Below are 22,393 nucleotides of genomic sequence, written 5' to 3'. Positions count from 1 at the left end.
TTCTTCTATGGCATCGTGAAGCACCTTTATTTTTAAGAGTGTAACCCTTTAAATGGCAGGGCTAGCTGTACATTAAAAGATTTTAATGCATGACGTGGAGGCCAAGTACCACCCAACGCGAAGCCAATTAATATACAATGGTGATTAAACTGACTTGGAACTACCTGTGCATTAAACGGTTTTATTTCATACCTGCCAGCCAATCAGAATCGAGTATTAAGACAGACCATGGTATAAATAAAACGATATCACTATTGACCCATAACACACTCATACACTTCATCATAATCATCATAACTCATCTGAATAATAACATCTCACGCCTAGCACAAGTTAAATGTGAACCAAACTAAAGTGAAAACTAATTTACATTTCCCTGTCTGTCAAATATGTAGCTTCGCCCCCAACCCAGGTCACTGGCTGAACCAAACTGTGTCACTCAAAAAAACCTGCAATTCAGTTTTGTGTCGCTGGTGGTGCAGAAATATCACGCTACCTTTAACCTTGACTAAGGGCTGGGTGTAAACCACTCATCTCACTGTGACAGTTTAAGTAATGTCTTTAAACACCCTGAGGAATTCTGGGGTGGGAGACAATTTCACGCTCGCTTTGCATTAAACAGTTTTAATGCATTCCTGCATCTGCCAGCCAATCAGAATCGAGTGTTCAGACAGACCACGGTATAAAGTACTTTTCAAACCATTTCAAAGATTATAAGATTTTCTCAAAATTGACAAACAGTGGTGCTAAAAATTAATGTAATATTGAAATGATTTTGCGATGAACTGATATGTAACACTTTTATTCTATATATGTATATTTTTTACAAGCGCAAACAACAGTACAAAAATAAACGCTTCAGAGAGCACAATGAATACAGCCATTCATATGAAAGAAGATTCATATCATCTTCACAGTGATCAACACAAGTGCAACATTAATAGATTTAACAATTATGCTGGAACATTAATCATGAACACCATCATCACAGCAGAAAAAACGTGCAGATTATAGCAGAAATTTTCTTATAAAGCTGTATTGCAGATTGAAATTAATAACTGACTGAAACTACATATTGAGCAGAACATGCATTTATTATAAAATTGGAATTAAAAGTGCTTTGGTATTGTTTATGGAATAGCACTCACTCTTTGACATAACTAAAACAGGTGTCCTGAGAAATTGCACTGCTCTCTGTGACAACCTTACAGCTCTGTAAACACCAAAACAGACTAGCTGTGGGACATCGATGTGCAGCTAAACACTCAGTTTGAGCATTCAGATTGCTTACATCAAGTTTGCTGACATGTCATTAGTGGGCGGGATTTTGGACAGAAGAGACAGTTGAATTCAGAAGCTAAGGCTGGTAGAAGTTAACGAAACATCATATCACTTACAGTGCCTTTAACTTGTGGAATGTCAGTGGTGCCAACAATTAGCCCAGTAACTATCATTTCTTCTCCTCTTAAATGGGAGCAGCACTTACAACACCACAAAGTGCTCTTAATTTCTGTAGTGCATAGAATTTGGACTGAAAGAGCTTTAATTCAGCAGATCTTCATTGGCATATACTAATCTGTCGAAAACATCAACGTTCATTGGAAACCAAAAGGTTGGTGGTTTGTCTTACACATTGAAAGCTGAAGCTCCCATCTGTCAAGAGTTCATAGGTACTACTTTAATCCCATGAGCATTAATGTACGTGAGCAAGACTTTGGCTCTTCTCTCAATTACGTCAATGAGTTTTTCAATGCCTTGACGGCCACCCTGACTGTCCCAGTACTGCTGGTCGAGAAACAGCGATTGCAGGAGCTTTTCCCTGAGACGCTGAGACCTCAACACTGACACAGACTGATCTGGTAGTCTGAAAGGGAAAAAAATATTAAAGGAATATGGTAATGCACTCCAAAATTATTAAAACAAACTAAGTTATCCACATAAAAAAAAATAAATAAAAATAAATCATTATATCATTTTCACAATCCCCTCAAACTAAATTGTACTGCTAACTAGCCTATTATGTAATACCCAGCTGTAATGCAGATAACGTGCAAGCAGTGATCCTCAAACACAGCAATGGCCCATCATTTCTTTTGATTTATGTTATTGCACAAGTGAGCTTGCGTTCCCAGAGATATCACATTAGCAGCATTGCCAGCAGAATCCCTTAGCTCAGACAGCACGTGTCAGATTGTTGGCGAATGTATTTGCTTACGTCTTCAGTGCTGTTGTGGAGGTGTTGGCTTACTGAAAGCCCAAACTTGTGACCTCACCGAAATGAATTCAGTTGCAGTCTTAGTTACAGCAATTACAAACCACCTCAGATTGTCCAGTAAGGACGAGAACAGAAGACGCCCAAAATATATTTTATTTAAAACCATAATAATGTCTATGTAAACCTGATAACCTGTGGTGACTTGTAATTTAATCAAATAAACTGTAAGGATTCATTTCTTTGAGGAAATAAGTTTGAAATTTCAATGAATTAAATCTTTGGCAAGGCATTTTAATTGAAATTGAATACAGGTATGTGTGAATGATGTTTTTAAAAAGAACATTTGCGCAGTATCTCTGCAAAATCTCTGTGATTTTTGACAATGTTATTATGAGATACAAATGAAAAATCAAGTGGTCATATTTGATCTCTAACTCTTACTCACTCTTTGATTCCCTCTAGTAGCCTGAAGTTCAGATTCCCCTCGTCTCGGTCAAAGTAGCCCTTGTTGTTGAAGAAAACCAGGTGGTGTGGGTCATGTTTACGGTGGACTATGTGTGTCAGCTCTGTGCTGTCCTTGTCTCTACATTCTTCATGGTGACCAAGCTCAACACAGGTGTCCTCTGGGAGAGGCTTGAATCCACAGCAGTTTTTATCTAGGCGTTCATAAATCTGAGAAGAAACAGTCTTTTTGCTTTAAGGATTTAAGGTAAAATAAAATGTTTCAGTTGTTTTTCTGAACAAATGTTGCTTATCAACAAAGTTGCAACGCAGAAAGACACTGATAAAAGTGGAGTACCTGCAGGAGGAAATCAAAGACTACCAGCTTGCACCATTCGTGGTGGTGGATGCTGGTGCAGCTCCACTCTGGTTTAGGTATGACGCCCCGATGCCAGCACTTGTGTTTGAGAGAGGTTTGATATGAGCCCCAGTTTAATTGTTCAGAAGGTTGATCTACTACTGGGCTTAAAGAGGGGTCCCACAAAACCACTGGACAAGGCTGACCATCTGAAACAAGATTAATATGTATGCATTCATTAAGTCAGCATCAGTCATACTTGCTTTGTCAATAGCTCATGACAGCTTTTGGTTACACTGAAAAGGCTCCCAATTACAGAAACCCTATAAAATCCACACAAATTTAATTGCAGTTCATTATATGACAAATTAATAAAGCTTTCCTCAGACTTTTCTCAGAGGTAACTTCACTTTTCTTTATTTTTCTTTAGCTATTTTGCAATTACTTTAAATCAAAATATGATTTAAAAAAAAAACACTTGGTTTTATATTTTTAATCTAATGTAATTATACATTTTCCCTCCATTTTACAGACAAGGCTTAAGCCTAGTCCCAGACTAAAATGTAATTCTGAGCCGTTTCAACTGAAATATAATTGCATTGACTGATCTTAAAATTGATCAGTGCCTTTGTTTTGTTTTAAGATGCACACCAGTCATTTTTTTTCTAAGGCATGTTAATAAAAATTACTCAAATGTCCTAATTGAACTATCGCCTAATCCTTGCTTAGTTTAAGCCCTGTCTGTGAACCCTTTAATGTAGGTTAAGTTTCCAATTACTTTTTTGGTACACATTCCCCCGGTTTCACAGACAAGGCTTAAGCCTAGTCCCCGACTAAAATATAAGTCTGAGCTGTTTCAACTGAAAGAAACGTGCACTGATTGATCTTGAAATATGTCAGTGCCCTTGTTTTGTCTCAAGATGCACACCAGCAATGTTTTTTTCTAAAGCATGTTTATAAAAATTACTTTAAAATCCTAATTGAACTATGGCCTAGTCCTGGCTTAAACTAAGCCCTGTCTGTGAAACCGGGCCTATATGCTTTACTAACTTATTTAAAAAAGGAAATAAAATGCAGTGTCTGCTACTAAAATTATTAAATACAATAAAACAACAAATAAATATAAATAAAATACAATATAAAATATATAAACAGTGACAAAAATAAATGTAAAACAAGTTTTAGGTTTAATTAAATGCAAAGGGGAAAAACACTAAACACTAACATTTAATTAAACGTGCAATTTTTTGAAGTAGAAAGGCTAAAATAGTATTTTCTTGTAATACGTACACTAGTAATCGTTGTTTTATTTACAACTTTGGGAAAAAAAAAGGTTTTACAGTGAACACTACCTCCAAGAGAGTGGAATCGTCTGCTGACAGCTGGCAAAGTTCTGTTCAGTTCCAAGATCCTGTCCAGGTGAAAGGCGAACACCTCACTCATGTCCAAGGGTCGCTTGACAATACCGCAACAGTTACGACACTCATCAACATCGTCCGTGCCATTTGTCGCACTTTTAAATAAAATTAAAGAAGAGAAGCCCCGAGGTGCCACTTCATCAATTTGCGTAATTTTACAATCGGCTAGAAAGCGCATGGCAGTAATGTCATCATTGCTGAACCATGGAGGAGCTCTTTCACTGTATATCCTTATAGTTGAATAACCAGTGTCACTGCCATCAAGCTCAGAATATCCCAGTCGTTTGTTAACTGTGTTTATATTGTGCCCCGCGTCCTTCGCCTTGCCCTGTGTGCCACCCTGCTGCCTCACTTTAACTTTCTTTCTCCGGAGTTTGGGTCGCACTGTGCCCCTGATGATAGCCGGTTTGTGCCGCTTAGATTTGAGTGTTATATACACCACATTAGACCTGGTCGGGCTCACAGACTCATTCACCTCCCCATCAGCGGGGTCCTGGTCATTTTTACTCTGAAAATAAACGCTATTTCCAGTCCACAGATCAGGACGTTTGTCCTGGCGAGTAGTCGTGCGACTAACATGAACGGTGAAAAACAAATAAACAAAACACACTACAGCTATAATCAAATACTTCCGAACGGCAGAATATTTCCAACAGTTGCAGACTTTCAAAAACGAAACTGACAAATAAATCAAAGAGTCCCAGACATTTCCAGGACGAGTCGAATGCGTATCCATTGGTACGAGTGTCTGCGCATGATTAAGTCGATTTTCTTTTATCCACGTTGGAATAGCGTTCGTTTTCGTTTACATATTGGTGGTAGACAGGAGCTCCAGATGGTCCGCTCAGCGCAACCGCTCCAGCATGAATGAGACAACTGCCCCGATGCCGGATCAGTTGAGATAAGTCCCAAACTAACAAGAATGTCGCTTGTCCTTACGCCCCATCTGCAAGCGCAAGAGACTAGAACGCTGTCATTACAAACTACACTAGTCACATTTTCCATATAATGTATATATTTGTGTACATTTCTTTGCCGACCCTGCTGAGAAATATCCATCTAAAACAGCACAAGCTGGTGCGTTTGCTGGTTTTAATGTGGTTTGGGGGACCAGCAAACCAAATAAGGCTGGTTTATGTTATGTATTTTTATTTTCTTAGTGAGGGAGAGCTTATCCACTCTTGCTGGAAAACATACGTTTCAGAAGGGTTTAAGGCACTTCTGACCAACAAAACCTTCTGACCACAAGCTTGGTCCAGCTGGGAGACCCTCTTAATTCAGCAAACCATCTTGGGCGTATTTATTTTATTCTCTATATTTACAACAACAATACTAAAATACAAAACAGGAAAGCTCATTAACCAGGTCTGTCAGGAAGACCTTACAAATGAATTACAATAGCATATTCCACCAGGAAGAAGTTGCTTGTGCACACCTGCTTGTAAACGATGTAGTTTTGACATGTTCTGTACTTGAATTTACTGGTGTCAATCAGTGAAGCAATAACATGAAATAATGATGGGCTCCAGTAAAGAGAACAGGATACAGGAACAAAAGTGCAGACTATGTCATTTATGTACATCAGGAATGCATTGTTTTAAACTGTAGCACTTTAGATTGTACTCTAGATTATATACACATATCTTTATAAGCGCTTGTCCAACCTTTGTCAGTCTGTCTTCTGAGTGTCTTATTGGAGAGATAAAATGTCATGAAAATTAATTGGTCAAAAAAAATAAGTATTATTGGACCCAGATGAAAAGCTTCAGACTCGGTTGAGAAAATACAACAAATATAAACACAAAGCTATATACATAGCCTATAGCCAGAAAGGGAAACCGTTTAATTCAAATATGTGTGAACTTACACAAAACCTTGAATTAATTTTGATAGCAATTAAAATGCTAGAGCAAGAAACGTGCAAATCACATCAAGGGCTACTAAGCAACTGCAGAGGCCTTATGCAAGTTTGGCTTAAAACTTGATCCACCATTGCCACCTTGTGGTAACATAACGTACAGACTCAAATCTTTGAATAGGCAGTTAACAGGGAGCCAGCCAGAACAACACAAGACGCCAAAGCAAACAGCAGCAAGTTCCCAAGTCCCTGAGGAAATAAAATCAGTTTGTTAGGACAGCCTAAACAGAAGTTGACTCCACTTCATTTCTTTATTATTATGAGTAATTAATCAATATTAAATACATTTAAAAAAATCGCTTTATTGTGCCATCCCAAAGAGGCACAAAATCACTTTCACAGACTTTTAAATCCTGGTAGAATGACCTGCCCAACTCAATCCGAGCAGCTGAGTCCTTAGCCATCTTCAAGAATCGGCTAAAAACGCATCTCTTCCATTTTTATTTGACCCTCTAACTCTAGCACTCTCTATTCTAACTATTCTTTAAAACAAATTGTCCCTTTTAGACTTGACCTCTATTAATTTACTAACTGCTTCTTCTCTTACAAAAAAAAAAAAAAATAACACTAGATTTTCTAATTTTTTGTATTCTATCTATTTGTTTTCTTTTTATTTATTATACAATTAAAAGCAAACAAGGCCTCTAACACTAGCTTGCTCTATTCTTTTTCTATTCTATCGTTTTCTTTTTATTATATAATAAAAAAAAACTTGCTACGTGTACTGCCTTAAGCTAACTGAGACTTCTAGCACTTGCATATCATTGCTGTTTTTTTTTATTTTGATTGCTTCCATTGTCCTCATTTGTAAGTCACTTTGGATAAAAGCGTCTGCTACATGACTAAATGTAAAAACAATAGCCATTTCAATAATTGTGTTCTCTGAAGTTAAATCAACACATAAATACTCAAGTTCATTTGAAAACGTGTCAAGCTAAGTCATATCAAAATGCCATCCGAAACACTGAATGAATACAAATAGCTTTATGTTACCTACTTTGACCTCTTTAAATACCACACTTCCCCACAGAGCAGCTACTAAGCCATAACCCTGAAAGCAAAGTAGAACACACTATCATTATATACAATTTGCAATGCAAGGTGAATGAGGACATGAAAGATTTTTTTCATGATACTTACAGCATTAATTATAGGGAATGTGATCACTGCACTAAGGTAGTAATTTGCCATAAGCCAGGCATATGTGGCTAATCCCCACATCAGGCCACTCAAAAAACCTGCACGGAAGATCTTACTTGAACACAGGAACTCAATATTCAGCAGAAAGGTGATAGAATCTCTGGAGGAATATTTTGTATCACAAATGTATTGTGTTCAGAGCCTGAATGTACACTGTACATGTAAAAAAAAATATATAGTCACAACTGTGATGATGTTACAAGGCAACATGGTCCTTTCATCTAAGTTAAAATAAAGACGATGCAATAGAAAGCACATTAATTACCAGGTAAGATGGCTCTGGGATAAATCCGAGGCCTGTTCTTCATGACTGCACAATAAGCAAGAAAATACACTGTGCTCGTGAGGAAAATTCCACTGTAATGGGCAAAGCAGTAGTCAATTTCTGTAATGGACAGCAAAAAAAATAGCCCATTAACTGTTTTTTTTAACATATCTCATTAAGCTGTAGTACAATTGCATGTCACTTTTAATTTAACTAATACACATACCATTCTGACTGGATCCAGTGAACATACTTGAATTGGTTGTGGCATGGACTTTAATATAGAAAACAGGCACAAAAGAAGAACCATAAAGGGCACCTGAAAATACGGCCAAGATGCAGCCACTGTAACAACAGGATATCATGAAAATCCATAGATTTGATCATTATCATCCAGATATATTACAACACTAGAATCTAAAGCTGAAAATATAAATTCAAAACTGTGATATAAAAAATGCATTGATTAAAAAAAAAGTGCAAGAATATTTTAGCACAGAAGCCATCAAACTCAGACTTTCAAGTACAGTGTTGATGGACTGGAAATTTGAGGAAAACTGCAAAAAAAAAAAAAAAAAAAAGGGAACTCGGAGGGCCTACAAATACTTACAACACTCTCTTGCTCTTTGGTGAAATTGTGTCCACCCATGAATCACTGGGGCTTGTGCTGTCTGGATTCAACCTCTGAAGACAGACATGTGAATGCACGTACGCACAAAATCTCAGCAAAGATTTGTGTATCGCAGACATAATACACAAAACAATATTCTGCGTAAACAATCATAATAGCTCTTTATGAGGAAAAGCCTTAACAAACCTACCCTATCATCAATCAACAAAGGCATGGATTCGGCAGATGTGCGTTTCTGAACATCACTTTTCACAAAAAAGAATATGATGGCACTGAAACAAAGACATGATTGTGTTACATAAAAACTGTACCACAGGGTTCTCTCTCACAATAAATAAAAGGTAATGATGTTTTTATTCCATATACCATAAAATCAGATGGTACTGTGGATCCAATACAAAGTGACTTCAGGTCTTAGGAGGAGATTTATCCTGCCTGTTCGTGCGCTTGAGCGTGCCTCAAAAGGGGGCTTCCAATGAATTACAAAGATACATAACAGCTACAAGTGTATGCACTACTTGCTTTATGCAAGCACTATAATTAATACCATAATGCCTACGTTCAATTAGGCCTAAGGCATCGAGAGTCACGCAGACCTATAACAACCCAGCCACAACACATAATTGCGAATAACATGCTTTACCTTAACACTGAATCGACCACAGAGTCCAACGTTTATATTTTTTCTACGAATCGTCGAGTTAACGTACTAAACATGAGTGGAATTTGCACCGCAGCGCCCCCACACCTTGATGCTCATGACAAGAATAGCATGTATAGTTATCTTAATTGATGTGAATTAGGTTTAAATCGCCGTCATGCATGAATGAATGATATGTTTGCAATTTTACACATAATAATCCACGATGATCACATTACACAAAACTGAAATTGCACGTCAAAATTACACACTGTCAATATTTTTTGAGACCCCCCAAAATTTCACAAATCACGTTTTCAGGGGAGCCCATGTCTTATTAAGGGGAGCCGAGCTCCCCCTAGCTCCCCCGTAGTTCGCACCCTGGGTGTAACTCCTAAGTGAACTAGAAAAATGTTCGGGATGGAAATATTGTCTAACCATATTAAATCAGTGTGCCTGCAGCATTTCCTTTCCATGGCCGTGGGTTTTGGCCATCCTTTTGAGAACACACAATTACTTTGTAAAATGTCAGCCTTCATTAACCAACGAAATATCCTCTTAATGGTCTGCCTTCAAATACTATGCACACAATTAATGCTTAAGGATATCACATTGCCTGCTCTCTCATTACCTTAGCAGACAAAGGCCAGCTCCACAATAATTGTGTATTGGTTTGGATACTTCCTCTGGATTCAGACCAAACCAGCCAAACCTTGAAAGGAATGAATTAAGAGGTAAATTCACCTCTGCCTTTAATTAAAACTACGGATAACACTTTACAATAAAGTCCCATGATATTAACCAACAATGAGCAGTTACATTATTAATCTTTGTTAAAGTAATTTAATAACAATACAACTGCTTATTGCTAGTTTATGTTAGCTCAGGTCCAATAATAACAAATATTAACATTTATAACTTTTGATTTTTAATCATGCATTAGTAAATGTTGGAATTTGCATTAAGATTAATAAACACTTTAGAAGCACTTTTTTTTTGTTAGTCCGTGTTAACAAAAGTAGTTAACTAGCGTTAACAAATGGAACCTCAATCTAAAGTGTTACAGCTTAAAATAATATTTTTAAAACGTGCACTAAACCAGTGCAACATCATACTTCTGAGAAAAAGTAAGACTCTAAATTTCAAAAAGGCATGCAAATAAACATTCAGATCACAGAACCTGTTACTTGATTACAGATGAGCTAAAGTTAAAAAGAAGCACAAATAATATAAAACAAAAAAGTCACAATGATCTGTCATCTTACATAAACTGCTTAACATTGCATATTTTGCAATGATTTAAGCTGCATCAAGAATTTGTTCTCAGTATTTTCTCAGCAAATGTCTCAGTATTTGCTTATGTCACCAATGGACTGCTTATCCAACTCAAACGGCATAAACTAGCCTGGGCCAGCATGGAAATCCATGTTCCAAAGTTTTAAATCAGTAAATTCAATTCATCCCTAGTTTAAGCCCCTTCTGTCAAACATCAGTCCGGCTTACCTTGAGCTTGCCCATCCAATTAGCAATCCACTGGATCCCCAAAGCAAAATTCCAAGTCCGAGGCCAATAAACTTCACAACTGGGACTGCTGTTATATTTCCTGAGAGGTAAATCTGTTACAAATAACATCGGTATATATTAAACACAGGTTTATTCACTCACACATATGATTTACCAGTTGCCCAAAGTGCTCCTCCAAGCATAGCAGCAGGATGGGCTCTGGAGGGGCGAAACAATGTGTCCGTAACCAGTCCAACAAACCATATAGCTGAACAGCAAATCCACTGAAAAAACATTCCTGTAAAGACAACAGATTTTAGCACAAGTTCATTCAAATGTTGGCTTGAAGCATAAAAATTAAACTCACCATCACCGGTATCAACTGTTTTAACAGGAACGAAATAACTTCCATAAAACAGCACTGCAATCACACAGGCCACAAAGCCATAAGTGGTGTCTGTACTACTGGCTTCATTATTAGAGGACAAAGGCTCTAGGTATAAAACAAAACTGAAGGTTGACCACACACTTGTTGCATGTATGTTTCAAAAAAGCATAATAACTGTCTACAATAGAGCGACTGATTAATTTCTAAGCACAGCAATTGCCAAGCCCACACACCCAGAGGTGACACAGCAGCATAATGTCAGTCAACAATAGATCAATCAAAATATTTAACTTTGTTTTTAATATTTAACATTTAATATACCTTCAGCTGACAATGTGCTACAGCATCTTACAACAAAAAGCACAATTACAGCTAGTAAAGCCATCAGTGTCCTATTTTGCCCTTTACTCAGGGGATAAGCACTACATTTGTTATTGTGGTAATGCATGAATGCAGTGAAGTGGTTTGTTGTAAACCAGGTGTCATTAATTGGCCCCACTATCCTGCCCGACTAACCAGTCAGGGTGTTGTGAGGAGGTACTTATTTTTCTTTAAAGGAGCCTCAGTCACCATTTACTGTCATTAGAGAGAAAAGGGAATGGTGACTTAACTCTCCTTTTGTGTCTAAAGAAGAAAGTCATACGGGTTTGTAACTGAGGGTATAAAAAGTATAAATACAATTTTGGGGTGAGTTTTTGCTTGAAATTGAACGCAGTTTCCAAACAGCTCCACTAGATGGAGATTGCGTTCCAGCTTGTTTTGAGTCCGCCAGCCTTGCGCAGAAGGAGGCCGGTTAGCCAATCACATGAGGTTTGGCCAGCATCCCACATTCTGAATATGCAATGCAGAAAAGAAGTACCAACAACACTGCTCTTTAGCCTAACCCCGACAAACATTAATCACTGAGTGAGTTAAGAGTAATAATACTATGTATTTCCTGTATTTAATGTCCTTTTGAATGGTAAAATGTTGAAATGTGAAGTAAGAGATTAATAGCACAGTAGACTGACAAGAGTACTATAATTAGTAGGCAGTGAAAAATCCTTGACATGAATAACCTTTTTTGTATAATCATCAGACTATTTCTGCTTTTGTTTCAGCATTTTAACTGGCATAAATGTTCTATCTCTGCAACGTTGTCACTGTATCAAAAGTGTGTCGTTGCCATGGAAACTGAGGGTAAGGTAAGGACATAACAGGAAATTAATGTATTGTAGCAAATTAAAGGGGTCATATGATGCGATTTCAAATTTTCCTTTCTCTTGCAGAAAACGAAGCGTTTGAGAGAGGCGGGGCATAGAGGACCTACAATAATGTACAGTATTTGAAAAATAATGTGTTTTTTGAACATTAAAGCATGTCAACATATTCTGTTACACCAAATACACAAAATAATGATCTTTAAAAAAGCATCATATGACCCCTTTAAAACAGTCCCTAATGCTCACCAACGCTGCATTTATTTGATTTATTTGACAGAAACACAGTAAAAATAATAATAATAATATTACAATTTAAAACAACAGCATGATCCTTAAGAAATCCTTCTAATGTGTTGATTTAGTGCTCAAGAAATATGTATTATTATTTTCAATGTTCAAAACTGAACTGTTGTGCTTTATAATATATATTGAGGAAACCGTGATGCAGTTTAGGATTCTTTGATAAATAGAAATAACAGCATTAAATAGAAATCTTTCGTAACATTATAAAAGTCTTATCTGTCAGTTTTAAAAAAGGCTTGAATGGTAGTGCATAATAATTTTATTCCTAAGGTGATCGAGTGCAAGGCAGCAGTGGCCTGGGAACCAGGAAAAGCACTCTCCATTGAGGAGGTGGAGGTTGCCCCTCCCAAAGCACATGAAGTACGAATTAAGGTAGATCCATAACACTACATTTATCATGTTAGGCTAGATGTAGTATAAATGTAAACCTAAACTTAAAACACAACTTAAAAATAGGCCCGAGAATAACCATATTTCTTGCTATGAACTGTATGCTTTTAAATTGACCATTATTTTAAAAATTATATTTAAATATTTGTATTTTACATTTTTATTTTTTATTGTGCTTTCAAAGAACCAAGTATTATTTTATTTCACTAAGAAGTGTCTTTTCATCAACTCTTTTTAGATAGTAGCATCTGGAGTATGCCACTCAGATTGGGCTTACCTGTATTATGTTGCTCAGATGAAGCCACGGCCTTTTCCTTTGATCCTGGGACATGAAGGGGCTGGGATTGTGGAGAGTGTTGGTCCAGGTGTCACAAAGGTATCTAAAGGTAAGCCAAAAATCCATCATAAACACGTTTAATATTCTTACTTCTAACAAGATATGAAATGTTTCTAAATGTAAGTTCTGATTTCTCAATTGCTTCATCTTAATCACTTTGCCCTAGATACATGAATGTAGAAGTGTGTAGGCATGTGACATGCATTATTTCAGAGCACGTCATTTTTATATATCTGCAGGAGATAAAGTCATTCCTCTGTTCCTGCCACAGTGTGGACAGTGTGAACGCTGCCTGAGTCCAAAGACAAACCTCTGCACCAAAGACTGGTTATAATAATTATAATAATACACTATTTATTTATAGTAAATACAATGTTTTTTTTTTCATCTGCTTTTGAATAGATGTTAACTGTATTTTTCTCTTCCTCCCAGGGACAAAACTCAACAGGGTGTTCTTGCAGATGGCACCAGCAGGATCACCTGCAAGAATCAGCAGATTTACCAGTTTATTGGTGTCAGCACCTTCTCTGAATACACCGTTGTGCCAGAGGACAATGTCACCAAGATTCACCCAGATGCTCCATTGGACAAAGTCTGTCTGCTGGGCTGTGGAGTGTCTACAGGATATGGAGCAGCAGTGAACACAGGCAAAGTGTGTATGATTTTCACTTCCATATAAAAAATATGGGATAAAAATAACATCCCACCAGCTTGTAGCACGTGTTATATTTTTTTGTCATTGTCTTCCCCAGGTAGAATCTGGCTCTACATGTGCGGTGTTTGGTTTGGGAGCTGTTGGACTGGCAGCTGTCATGGGATGCAAGGCTGCTGGTGCTTCCAGGATCATCGCTGTAGACATCAATCCAGACAAGTCTGAGATCGCCAAGACTTTTGGAGCAACTGAGTTTGTGAACCCTAAAGACCACAGTAAACCCATTCAGGAGGTGCTGAGGGAGCAGACTAATGGTGGCGTTGACTTCTCTCTTGAGTGTGTGGGGAATGTGGGAGTAATGGTAAGTTCCTATAACCAGTGTGTATTATTGTTTAATTAACTGTAAGTTTATTAGTAGAGCTGTAATTTTCAAAGATGTTCTTACTTCAGTGTCGTTTATATAAGCAAGTCAAGTTGCCATGTAGAAGAAAGTAATTTACTGTATATGCCCTGAGGTTAATTGAACTAAAACAATTTCCTCTGACCAGAGGGCTGCTGTGGAAGCGTGCAGTCCTGCAGGGGGAATCTGTGTGATTGTGGGTTGGATTGAGGTGGAGGAACTTTCTCTGGCCCCCTTGGATATCCTACTAGGAAGAACTCTGAAAGGCACTTATTTTGGAGGTAAATGCTTTCCCTGTATTTAGTGTAGTGTGAGCTGTTTGGATGGTAAATGTACGGTGGCCGAGAGAGCTCAACGCGCTGCAATTTAAGACATTGTTCTCTTTTCCCTTCAGGCTCAGGAACCGTATTAGATGAAATCACAGAGGCAGGCCTAATCCATAAATATTTCTCAGAGGGCCACACATATGAAGTGATCCTTGATTTTCTTGGAACAATGCATAACATTTTCCTGATCCTGAGCACCTTAAAGAGAAGACTAAGGAATGCAGGCCTAACAAGGAGGACAGACTATACTCCCATTGGCACTGTGAATGCAGCTATAACACATGAACTGACAGGCTCAGGTCAGCTTTTAGGTTACAGAGCTCTGTGGCAGATATTGCGACAGAAGTATTTCTTGACAGTTAAAAGGGATGATGTAATGAATGCAATTCATAGACTGGACCCATCTGGAGTTCAGCTTCGCCATAGACACAGGTTTGTCCGAAGAGGATACTTTACAGCAGGACCAAACCAAGTGTGGCATGTCGATGGGTATGATAAGCTCAAACCATTTGGTGTTGCCATCAGTGGCTGCATTGATGGGTTTTCTAGGAAAGTGATGTGGCTCAGAAGTGGCAGCTCTAATGCGTTTCTTCATTTGCATGTGTTGTGAGGATTTGCAGCGCATGTGTTGTCAAACTGATGAAGATGTTTTCTTAATTTGCTGGTGTTTTTTCAATTTGCATGTGTTTTCTTAAATTGCAGCGCGTTGAGCTCTCTCGGCCACCGTATAAATGCGCAAAATTAATAATTTTTCAGTAATTAACCTGTTGTTTTTCTGATTGACAGGTTGGAAGAGTGTTGAGGCGGTGCCCAGACTTGTTCAAGACTATATGAGCGGGAAGCTTCTGCTGGATGAATTTGTGACACACAGACTGACTCTAGATCAGGTTAACCAGGCCTTTGATCACATGATCACTGGGAAAAGGTCAGTTTTTTGCATCTATTAATGAACACAATTATGGATTTGTTTTATGATGAAAAACACAAGAAAATGTTGCTTGCTAAATAATCTTGTAATATTCTGTAATGTTCAGCATAATCAAATGTTAATATATTATATACAAATTAATTAATCTTTAGAATAACTCTCAGTTCATGTATGCATGGCCGTAGCCAGGGTTTGAAAATTTGTGAGGTCTTGGGTGGGGTTAAGAATTGTGCTATAGGCTAATTACCTCTACAAACACAACTTTATATACACTTAGCACTTTAAAAGAGACAGGTATGTGAAAGATGTTTTCTCTGTTTTGGAGGGATGAACATTGTTAAATTATACCATATTTATTGCATCAAAATTGATTAATACTTTACTATAGGGTGGATAATTTTATCAGTTGTTTATTAGTCATGCAACAATAGCTACATATTACTATTATAGTTTGCCATTGCTATATAGATGATAACTTTGAATATGATAACTGTTTTGATAACGTTGATACTGTTTTTGTAACGTTTGTTAACGTTTCTGACAGATAGTATCATGATATTTTTTGCATTTGCCTTACCGAATGTGAATCCTGTCAACAATAACCTATCCGTGGGCTTTTTTGATTACTGTCAGTTTAAGTGCCAACGATGCAGTGTTGCCAGATATTGTTATTAAAAACCGTACGATTCTCTTTCTTTAGCGGAGCACAGAAAGTGAAGTGACGTGACATGTGGCCAAGTATGGTGACCCATACTCGGAATTAGTGCTCTGCATTTAACCCATCCAAAGTGCACACACACAGCAGTGAATACACACTCACCGTGGACACACACCCGGAGCAGTGGGCAGCCTTTTATGCTGCGGCGCCCGGGGAGCAGTTGGGGGTTCAGTGCCTTGCTCAAGGGCACCTCAGTCGTGGTATTGAAGGTGGGAGAGAGCGCTGTACATTCACTCCCCCCACCTACAATCCCTGCCGGTACGAGACTCGAACCCACAACCTTTGGGTTATGAGTCCGACTCTCTAACCATTAGGCCACGACTTCCCCATTAAAACAAATAAAAGCCGAGAAATAAAAAAATAAATAAACTGAAATTATACATGCAGACACTCATATGTGGAGTGTTAAACAGAAGATTAGTCATTCAGAGAACAAATTTTATTTTTGAACATGAAACATTTACAGAGGTCCAGACCTCGGTGACCTCATAGCCGGCTACGGGCATGTTCATATGGTATTGCAATATTATATTAAATTGTGATGAAACTGAAGTAGTGACAGATCTTTTCTTCTGTATTGTGTGTAACAGATTATTGAAAAAAATTTGATTGTGGAGGGGCGGGGTTTAAGAGAACTAAATGATCATACATGAATGAATACATTTATAAAATACATAGTGCGAACTCTCTCTCTCTGTTTATAGTTTCAAATCCCACAATAAAAAGTCTAGGCATGAACAATTTGCAAAAATCTTATGTAATTTGTTCATTTGTTTCTCTCTTTCTTAGTATCCGGACAGTGATTGAGATGTGAAATGGAGATGATTCTCAATATCCTTCAAACAACTCAAGTATTTTGGTGGGTTCCTCTACCTCTCTAAAGCCTCACAATGTCATTATGTACTTTGCAGACTAGTATAAAAGACTGTTTTGCAAGATTTACAAAGAAAAAGACAATGATTATCTGTCTGCTAATCCAAAGGTCCCTTTTCACTGCCTGTATGTATTGGCTAAATTACACAGGCACAGCGAATTAAAGGTGCCAAAGGAAAGGAGAAGTCACATTCACTGAATAAAGCGTTGCTTGTTTTTTTGTCTATTGTCTCTAGGAGAATACAGAGACCATGTCTGTTATGATCAGAAACTGTTCCACACAATAAAGCCAAGTTTGTTGAATTTGATTTGGTTGTATCTCTTCTCTATTAGCAGCAGATGGCAAGCTTGCACTGCAGGACATCCTTATTTACTCAATTTCTTTTCTCTCAATGTACACTGTACAGCAAGTATATCTCTCCCTTCTGTGTGCCTTGAGACCAACAGTGTAAAATTTTGCCGGTCTAACTTTTTATTATTTCTTTTAGGCTTACAGTCATTGAATTACCTTCAGTTAAGTGTTGCAAATTTCCATGGGGCTTCAATATATGCAGATCATGACCAAACTTGTTTTGCTTTTGCCGCCGTTGGGAAGAGGAAGGTTGTCCCATACTGTAGTTATCTGTGGGTCACCCAATCACATGCAAGCAGGACAGCTGTTGTTCAGCTGCTGTATTGGTCAATCAGCCAGTAACACGTTTTGAATAATCATATAGCAGCTGTGCAGTAGTACAAAGTACACTAGTACCAGCAGGTCCTCTCCTGAGCCCTGACAAAACCAGCTCTGCGTGTAAGTTATTAATAGCATACAAACATTTGCAAACTGTAAATCTGTGCATGAAGTCATCTGTTTTACTGAATGCATTCTAAATACTGTGAACTAGTCAAAACTACATTTTAACTTTGAGGGATGTCACAATCCCCTAAATGTAAATGAATTTGAAAATTCATTAGTATAGTGTTAGTATGGATAGTACGCAATGATTTGTACCTGTAGATTTAATGTTTAACAAATGTGTACCGGTTACAAAAAATTGCATTTGAAACATTAGCATTCTACTATGAAAAGTGTTGCATGCTTCGTAATGTAAACTTGAATGAATGTAACATGATATAGTGCACTTGCATACTTCCTTATTGCTACACCACACAGGGGTGAGTAACACATATGATACCATATATGCAATGTCATGCCTATGTGCACAGATACAAATATTAGTGGAATCAAGGCTTTAACTAATGTCTGATATGTTTCATAACAGTTTATTAATGATGATAATCCATCAGAATAGCTTTAAAGTGACCCACTTTACATGAAAGCTACTGGCCCCTTTCATTTAACATGTTAAGCTAAAGTGGGATGGTACTAACAGTAAATTATGCCCTCACAATATTTAAAGTATTGCAAGAATGCATGTATATTTATAATTAGCCATGAAATTATCATATTTAAAAACCACAATATGTTATTTGTATGTGACAATAAAAAAAAACAGCGTTACATACATCATGTGTTAATGCAATGTCAGAAGAACTATCATATATTTTAGAAACATTTTGAAACAAACCATTCTCCAACCTGTTCAATTTATGGAGGGGAAAAAAACCTTTTTCAGCATTTTTTTTATTGTTGTTCATGTCCTTTTAGGAGGCAGTTTATAGACAATATTGGAAACGATTAATTGTATTAAAAGTGTGTGGTTAGCATGGAAACTGAGGGTAAGGTAAGGACATAAATAGGTAAGGGGAAAAAGAAAGCTAAAATACTCAAATGTTTTTTTTAAAAGACTATGAAACAAATCACATTGAGATTTTGTTTTTCTTTCTCTAAGGGGATCCAGTGCAAGGCAGCAGTGGCCTGGGAACCAGGAAAACCGTTCTCCATTGAGGAGGTGGAGGTTGCCCCTCCCAAAGCACATGAAGTACGAATTAAGGTACAGTAGGTCCATTACACTTCACTGGCCATGTCTGCATATAATCCGTTTACATGTAGACTTGCAATGTGATGTTGCTTGAATGACTAAGCAGTATTTATATATCAGACTAATGACTATCAGTTGACCAATGTCAGATAATAGCATCTGGAGTATGCCACACAGACTGGACTTTCCTCCATGAGGTTGGTAAAACAATGAATCCCCAGCCCTTTCCTGTGATCTTGGGACATGAGGGGGCAGGAGTGGTGGAAAGTGTTGGTCCAGGTGTCACAAAGATGTCCAAAGGCACCTCATTTTGTACCTCAATTTACCTTTGCATAAGTACAAAAATGTAATAGAAACATGTACAGTATGACATGCAAATGCAAATGCAAATGCAAAAAAAAAAATAATAATCTGTGGTAATTAATTAAATAAATAATACATAAAAAAGCATTTTGTGTAAATATTTTTTTTCTTTAAATTTTGCTCTAACTCAAAACACTTCACTACCATTCAACCATTTATCTACAGGAGATAAAGTTATTCCTCTAATCGTGCCAGTGTGGACAATGCAAACGCTGTCTGAGTCCAAAGACAAACCTCTGTACAAAAAACTGGTGAGTTAATGTTACTGAGCGATGTTTGTGTGATGTTTTTTGTTCTTCTGAACTCATAGATTATATTCATGAGGTAGGTGATAATGTAATTCCATTTAGACCCTCTTTATTTCCTAGGGAGACAAATCAGAAATGTCTTCTTGCAGATGGCACCAGCAGGATCACCTGCAAGAATCAGCAGATTTACCAGTTTATTGGTGTCAGCACCTTCTCTGAATACACTGTTGTGCCAGAGGACAATGTCACCAAGATTCACCCAGATGCTCCACTGGACAAAGTCTGTCTGCTGGGCTGTGGAGTGTCTACAGGATATGGAGCAGCAGTGAACACAGGCAAAGTGTGTGTGATTTCCACTTCCATAAGATAAAAATAACATCCCACCAGCTTGTAGCACGTGTTATATTTTTTTGTCATTGTCTTCCCCAGGTAGAATCTGGCTCTACATGTGCGGTGTTTGGTTTGGGAGCTGTTGGACTGGCAGCTGTCATGGGATGCAAGGCTGCTGGTGCTTCCAGGATCATCGCTGTAGACATCAATCCAGACAAGTCTGAGATCGCCAAGACTTTTGGAGCAACTGAGTTTGTGAACCCTAAAGACCACAGTAAACCAATTCAGGAGGTGCTGAGGGAGCTGTCTAATGGTGGCGTTGACTTCTCTCTTGAGTGTGTGGGGAATGTGGGAGTAATGGTAAGTTAGTGTGAAAAAGCAAATGTCTTGAATGTTTTATCTAACAATACTTTTAGGTTCAAAGAGTTCTATTTCAAATTCCGAAAGCAAATCAAGTTACCATATAGTCACACTAGAACATTACTGATCTGGATTCATATGCAGATGAATGAACTGATAAAATGTCTTATCTTACAATCAGAGAGCCGCTGTGGAAGCATGTACTCCTGCAGGGGGAGTCTGTGTGATGGTGGGCTGGACCAGGATGGGAGAACTTACTCTGGTTTCTGAGGATATTCTTCTAGGAAAAACTCTAAAAGGCTCCTATTTTGACAGTAAAGCATGCCTGATAAATTAAAATATATCTTATGATGATCTACTGTAGCCTATATGTTGCAGCACCAGGTTGATGTGATATGGAGAATTAGGTCTAATCATTTTACAGTCCTCTCTAATTTCACTGTGTATTAGTGGAAAACACCTGCAATTTAAAGTAACTTCTCTGTTCTTCCTGTCTGATTGACAGGTTGGAAGAGTGCTGAGGCAGTGCCCAAGTTGGTACAGGATTATATGAGTGGGAAGCTTCTGCTGGATGAATTTGTGACACACAGACTGACTCTAGATCAGGTTAACCAGGCCTTCGATCTTATGATCACTGGGAAGAGGTAAGTTCTGTGAATCTACTAATGATCTTGTATTGTGCTAAGCATTGCTACAACTGTATGCCTGACATATTTCAGTATTCTGGAATGGTCATATACCACACACATTAGTCAAGAGAAGAAATGCTTTGTTATGGTGTCTAATTATTTCTATATCTATACATACACTTATACATATACATACATACATACATGCACTTAACCTCTTTCTTTCTTTCTCTTTTTCAGTATTCGTACAGTGATCAAGATGTGAGATGAAGTAACTGTCTTTAAGCAGAAGTGTTTATATTCTGTTCTGACATTACATCAATCAGAGAAGAATCGGTGTTGTCATAATGCAATGCTATAATGCAATAAAGCTGCATAGGTCTCAGTTCAGATCTCACTGGTCCCAAATCCTATTCAACATAATTGTACAGTAAACATTAATAAACTTGTCACGTCACACAGCTATTTCATATTCAGTATAGTTTAGTATGTGCTGTACAGAGTTTTATTTCTGATATGCTTCTTTAAAATGCTTATATTCCCAAGGAATATGTATTGAGGCACAATATACCTGTTTCATACAATAAAGCTTATTCTGATGCATTTGATTTGGTTGTATCTTTTCTTTTTCACCAGTAGATGGCAAGCTTGTACTACAAACATCCTTATTTACTTCCTTCTGTATGCTGTCTGCATTGAGACTCGTGAGTTACTTCACTCTAACCTTTATTATTTCACATCACCGAGACTTGGCTCAATATCCGCTAAGTGTTCATGTGTTTATGTTCCACATCGTTCCTGTCTCTTAACTACATATACTATTATTGCCTTTTGAAACCATATCCACCAGTTTCCATCTAAAATAATATTATCATCTCAGCCTTCATTGTCTTCTAGTGGGACATGAGAAGTCTCTAGAAAAATAGAAAGAATTTTGTCATAGGGAGATGGATGGGTTCGTGTAACTAGGGGTTACATGCAGCTGATCACGGGTTGCATGTTGACCTTGGTAATATTATATATTGATTTAATATAGCATGCTCTTGAGGGTTAGAATAGCAGTTGTGGCCTGTCAGAGCCAGAGACAAAAGGCTGGCTGGGGAATGCCTCTCCATGATGAACTGGGATGGCTGTCCAGGAATTTGGTTTATTGTAGTTCCATTCAGATCAAATGAATACTCTTGGCAGATCCCCCTCCCCCTTTTCCATCTTTACGTAAAATGGAAAATGAAGCAAAGTCTCCCTCACGTTTACCCTACCCCTGCCATATCGTGCAATCAATCAGAGATTCAAAGTTTTGGGGGTTTACTGTAGACAAAAACAGTTTTTAAAGTTATGAGTTTTTAAAATTACATGATTTAGAACCTTTATACATTGCACGCCATTATAAAGACTGTACGTTTCTCCCTCATATCCTTTCATCTGTGTTAAGAAC

General features: G+C 37.7%; 3 protein-coding genes and 1 pseudogene across 6 annotated transcripts; 2 read left to right on the top strand and 2 right to left on the bottom strand.

Annotated features, from left to right (window-relative positions):
- Window positions 1-813: 813 nt before the first annotated feature.
- On the bottom strand, window positions 814-5,443 carry LOC107669096 (protein FAM198B-like). Its single transcript, XM_016461210.1, has 4 exons — window positions 4,367-5,443; window positions 3,015-3,223; window positions 2,661-2,887; window positions 814-1,864 (listed from the first exon to the last, which is right to left on the bottom strand). The coding sequence occupies exons 1-4, from the start codon at window positions 5,166-5,168 to the stop codon at window positions 1,657-1,659; spliced, it is 1,446 nt and encodes a 481-aa protein (XP_016316696.1). The 5' UTR covers window positions 5,169-5,443; the 3' UTR covers window positions 814-1,656.
- Window positions 5,444-5,486: 43 nt separating this feature from the next.
- LOC107669097 (transmembrane protein 144-like) lies at window positions 5,487-11,475 on the bottom strand. Of its 3 annotated transcripts, none has more exons than XM_016461212.1 (12): window positions 11,299-11,475; window positions 10,957-11,082; window positions 10,765-10,887; window positions 10,590-10,689; window positions 9,718-9,798; window positions 8,637-8,718; window positions 8,426-8,499; window positions 8,042-8,160; window positions 7,816-7,860; window positions 7,491-7,588; window positions 7,344-7,401; window positions 5,487-6,539 (listed from the first exon to the last, which is right to left on the bottom strand). In XM_016461212.1, exons 1-12 carry the CDS (start codon window positions 11,423-11,425, stop codon window positions 6,373-6,375), a joined length of 1,200 nt encoding a protein of 399 aa, XP_016316698.1. In that variant the 5' UTR covers window positions 11,426-11,475; the 3' UTR covers window positions 5,487-6,372. The 3 variants fall into 3 exon arrangements, with proteins under 3 accessions (XP_016316698.1, XP_016316697.1, XP_016316699.1); XM_016461211.1 differs by having other exon boundaries at window positions 5,488-6,539; window positions 7,816-7,935; XM_016461213.1 differs by having other exon boundaries at window positions 6,373-6,539; window positions 7,348-7,401; window positions 7,816-7,935.
- Window positions 11,476-11,573: 98 nt separating this feature from the next.
- Window positions 11,574-17,414, top strand: LOC107669098 (alcohol dehydrogenase class-3-like). 2 transcript variants are annotated; one of them, XM_016461214.1, is made up of 12 exons: window positions 11,574-11,782; window positions 11,815-11,832; window positions 12,078-12,161; window positions 12,753-12,854; window positions 13,111-13,258; window positions 13,449-13,536; window positions 13,642-13,861; window positions 13,962-14,222; window positions 14,410-14,542; window positions 15,374-15,512; window positions 17,023-17,092; window positions 17,216-17,414. In XM_016461214.1, exons 2-11 carry the CDS (start codon window positions 11,815-11,817, stop codon window positions 17,045-17,047), a joined length of 1,218 nt encoding a protein of 405 aa, XP_016316700.1. In that variant the 5' UTR covers window positions 11,574-11,782; the 3' UTR covers window positions 17,048-17,092; window positions 17,216-17,414. The 2 variants fall into 2 exon arrangements, with proteins under 2 accessions (XP_016316700.1, XP_016316701.1); XM_016461215.1 differs by lacking the exon at window positions 11,574-11,782 and having other exon boundaries at window positions 11,799-11,883.
- Window positions 17,415-18,761: 1,347 nt separating this feature from the next.
- Window positions 18,762-21,532, top strand: LOC107669067 (alcohol dehydrogenase class-3-like; annotated as a pseudogene).
- Window positions 21,533-22,393: the final 861 nt, after the last annotated feature.

The sequence above is a fragment of the Sinocyclocheilus anshuiensis genome, unplaced genomic scaffold, assembly GCF_001515605.1.
Source record: "Sinocyclocheilus anshuiensis isolate Anshui unplaced genomic scaffold, SAMN03320099.WGS_v1.1 scaffold124, whole genome shotgun sequence".
NCBI lineage: Eukaryota > Metazoa > Chordata > Actinopteri > Cypriniformes > Cyprinidae > Sinocyclocheilus > Sinocyclocheilus anshuiensis.
This window is presented reverse-complemented; position numbering and strand designations above follow the sequence as displayed.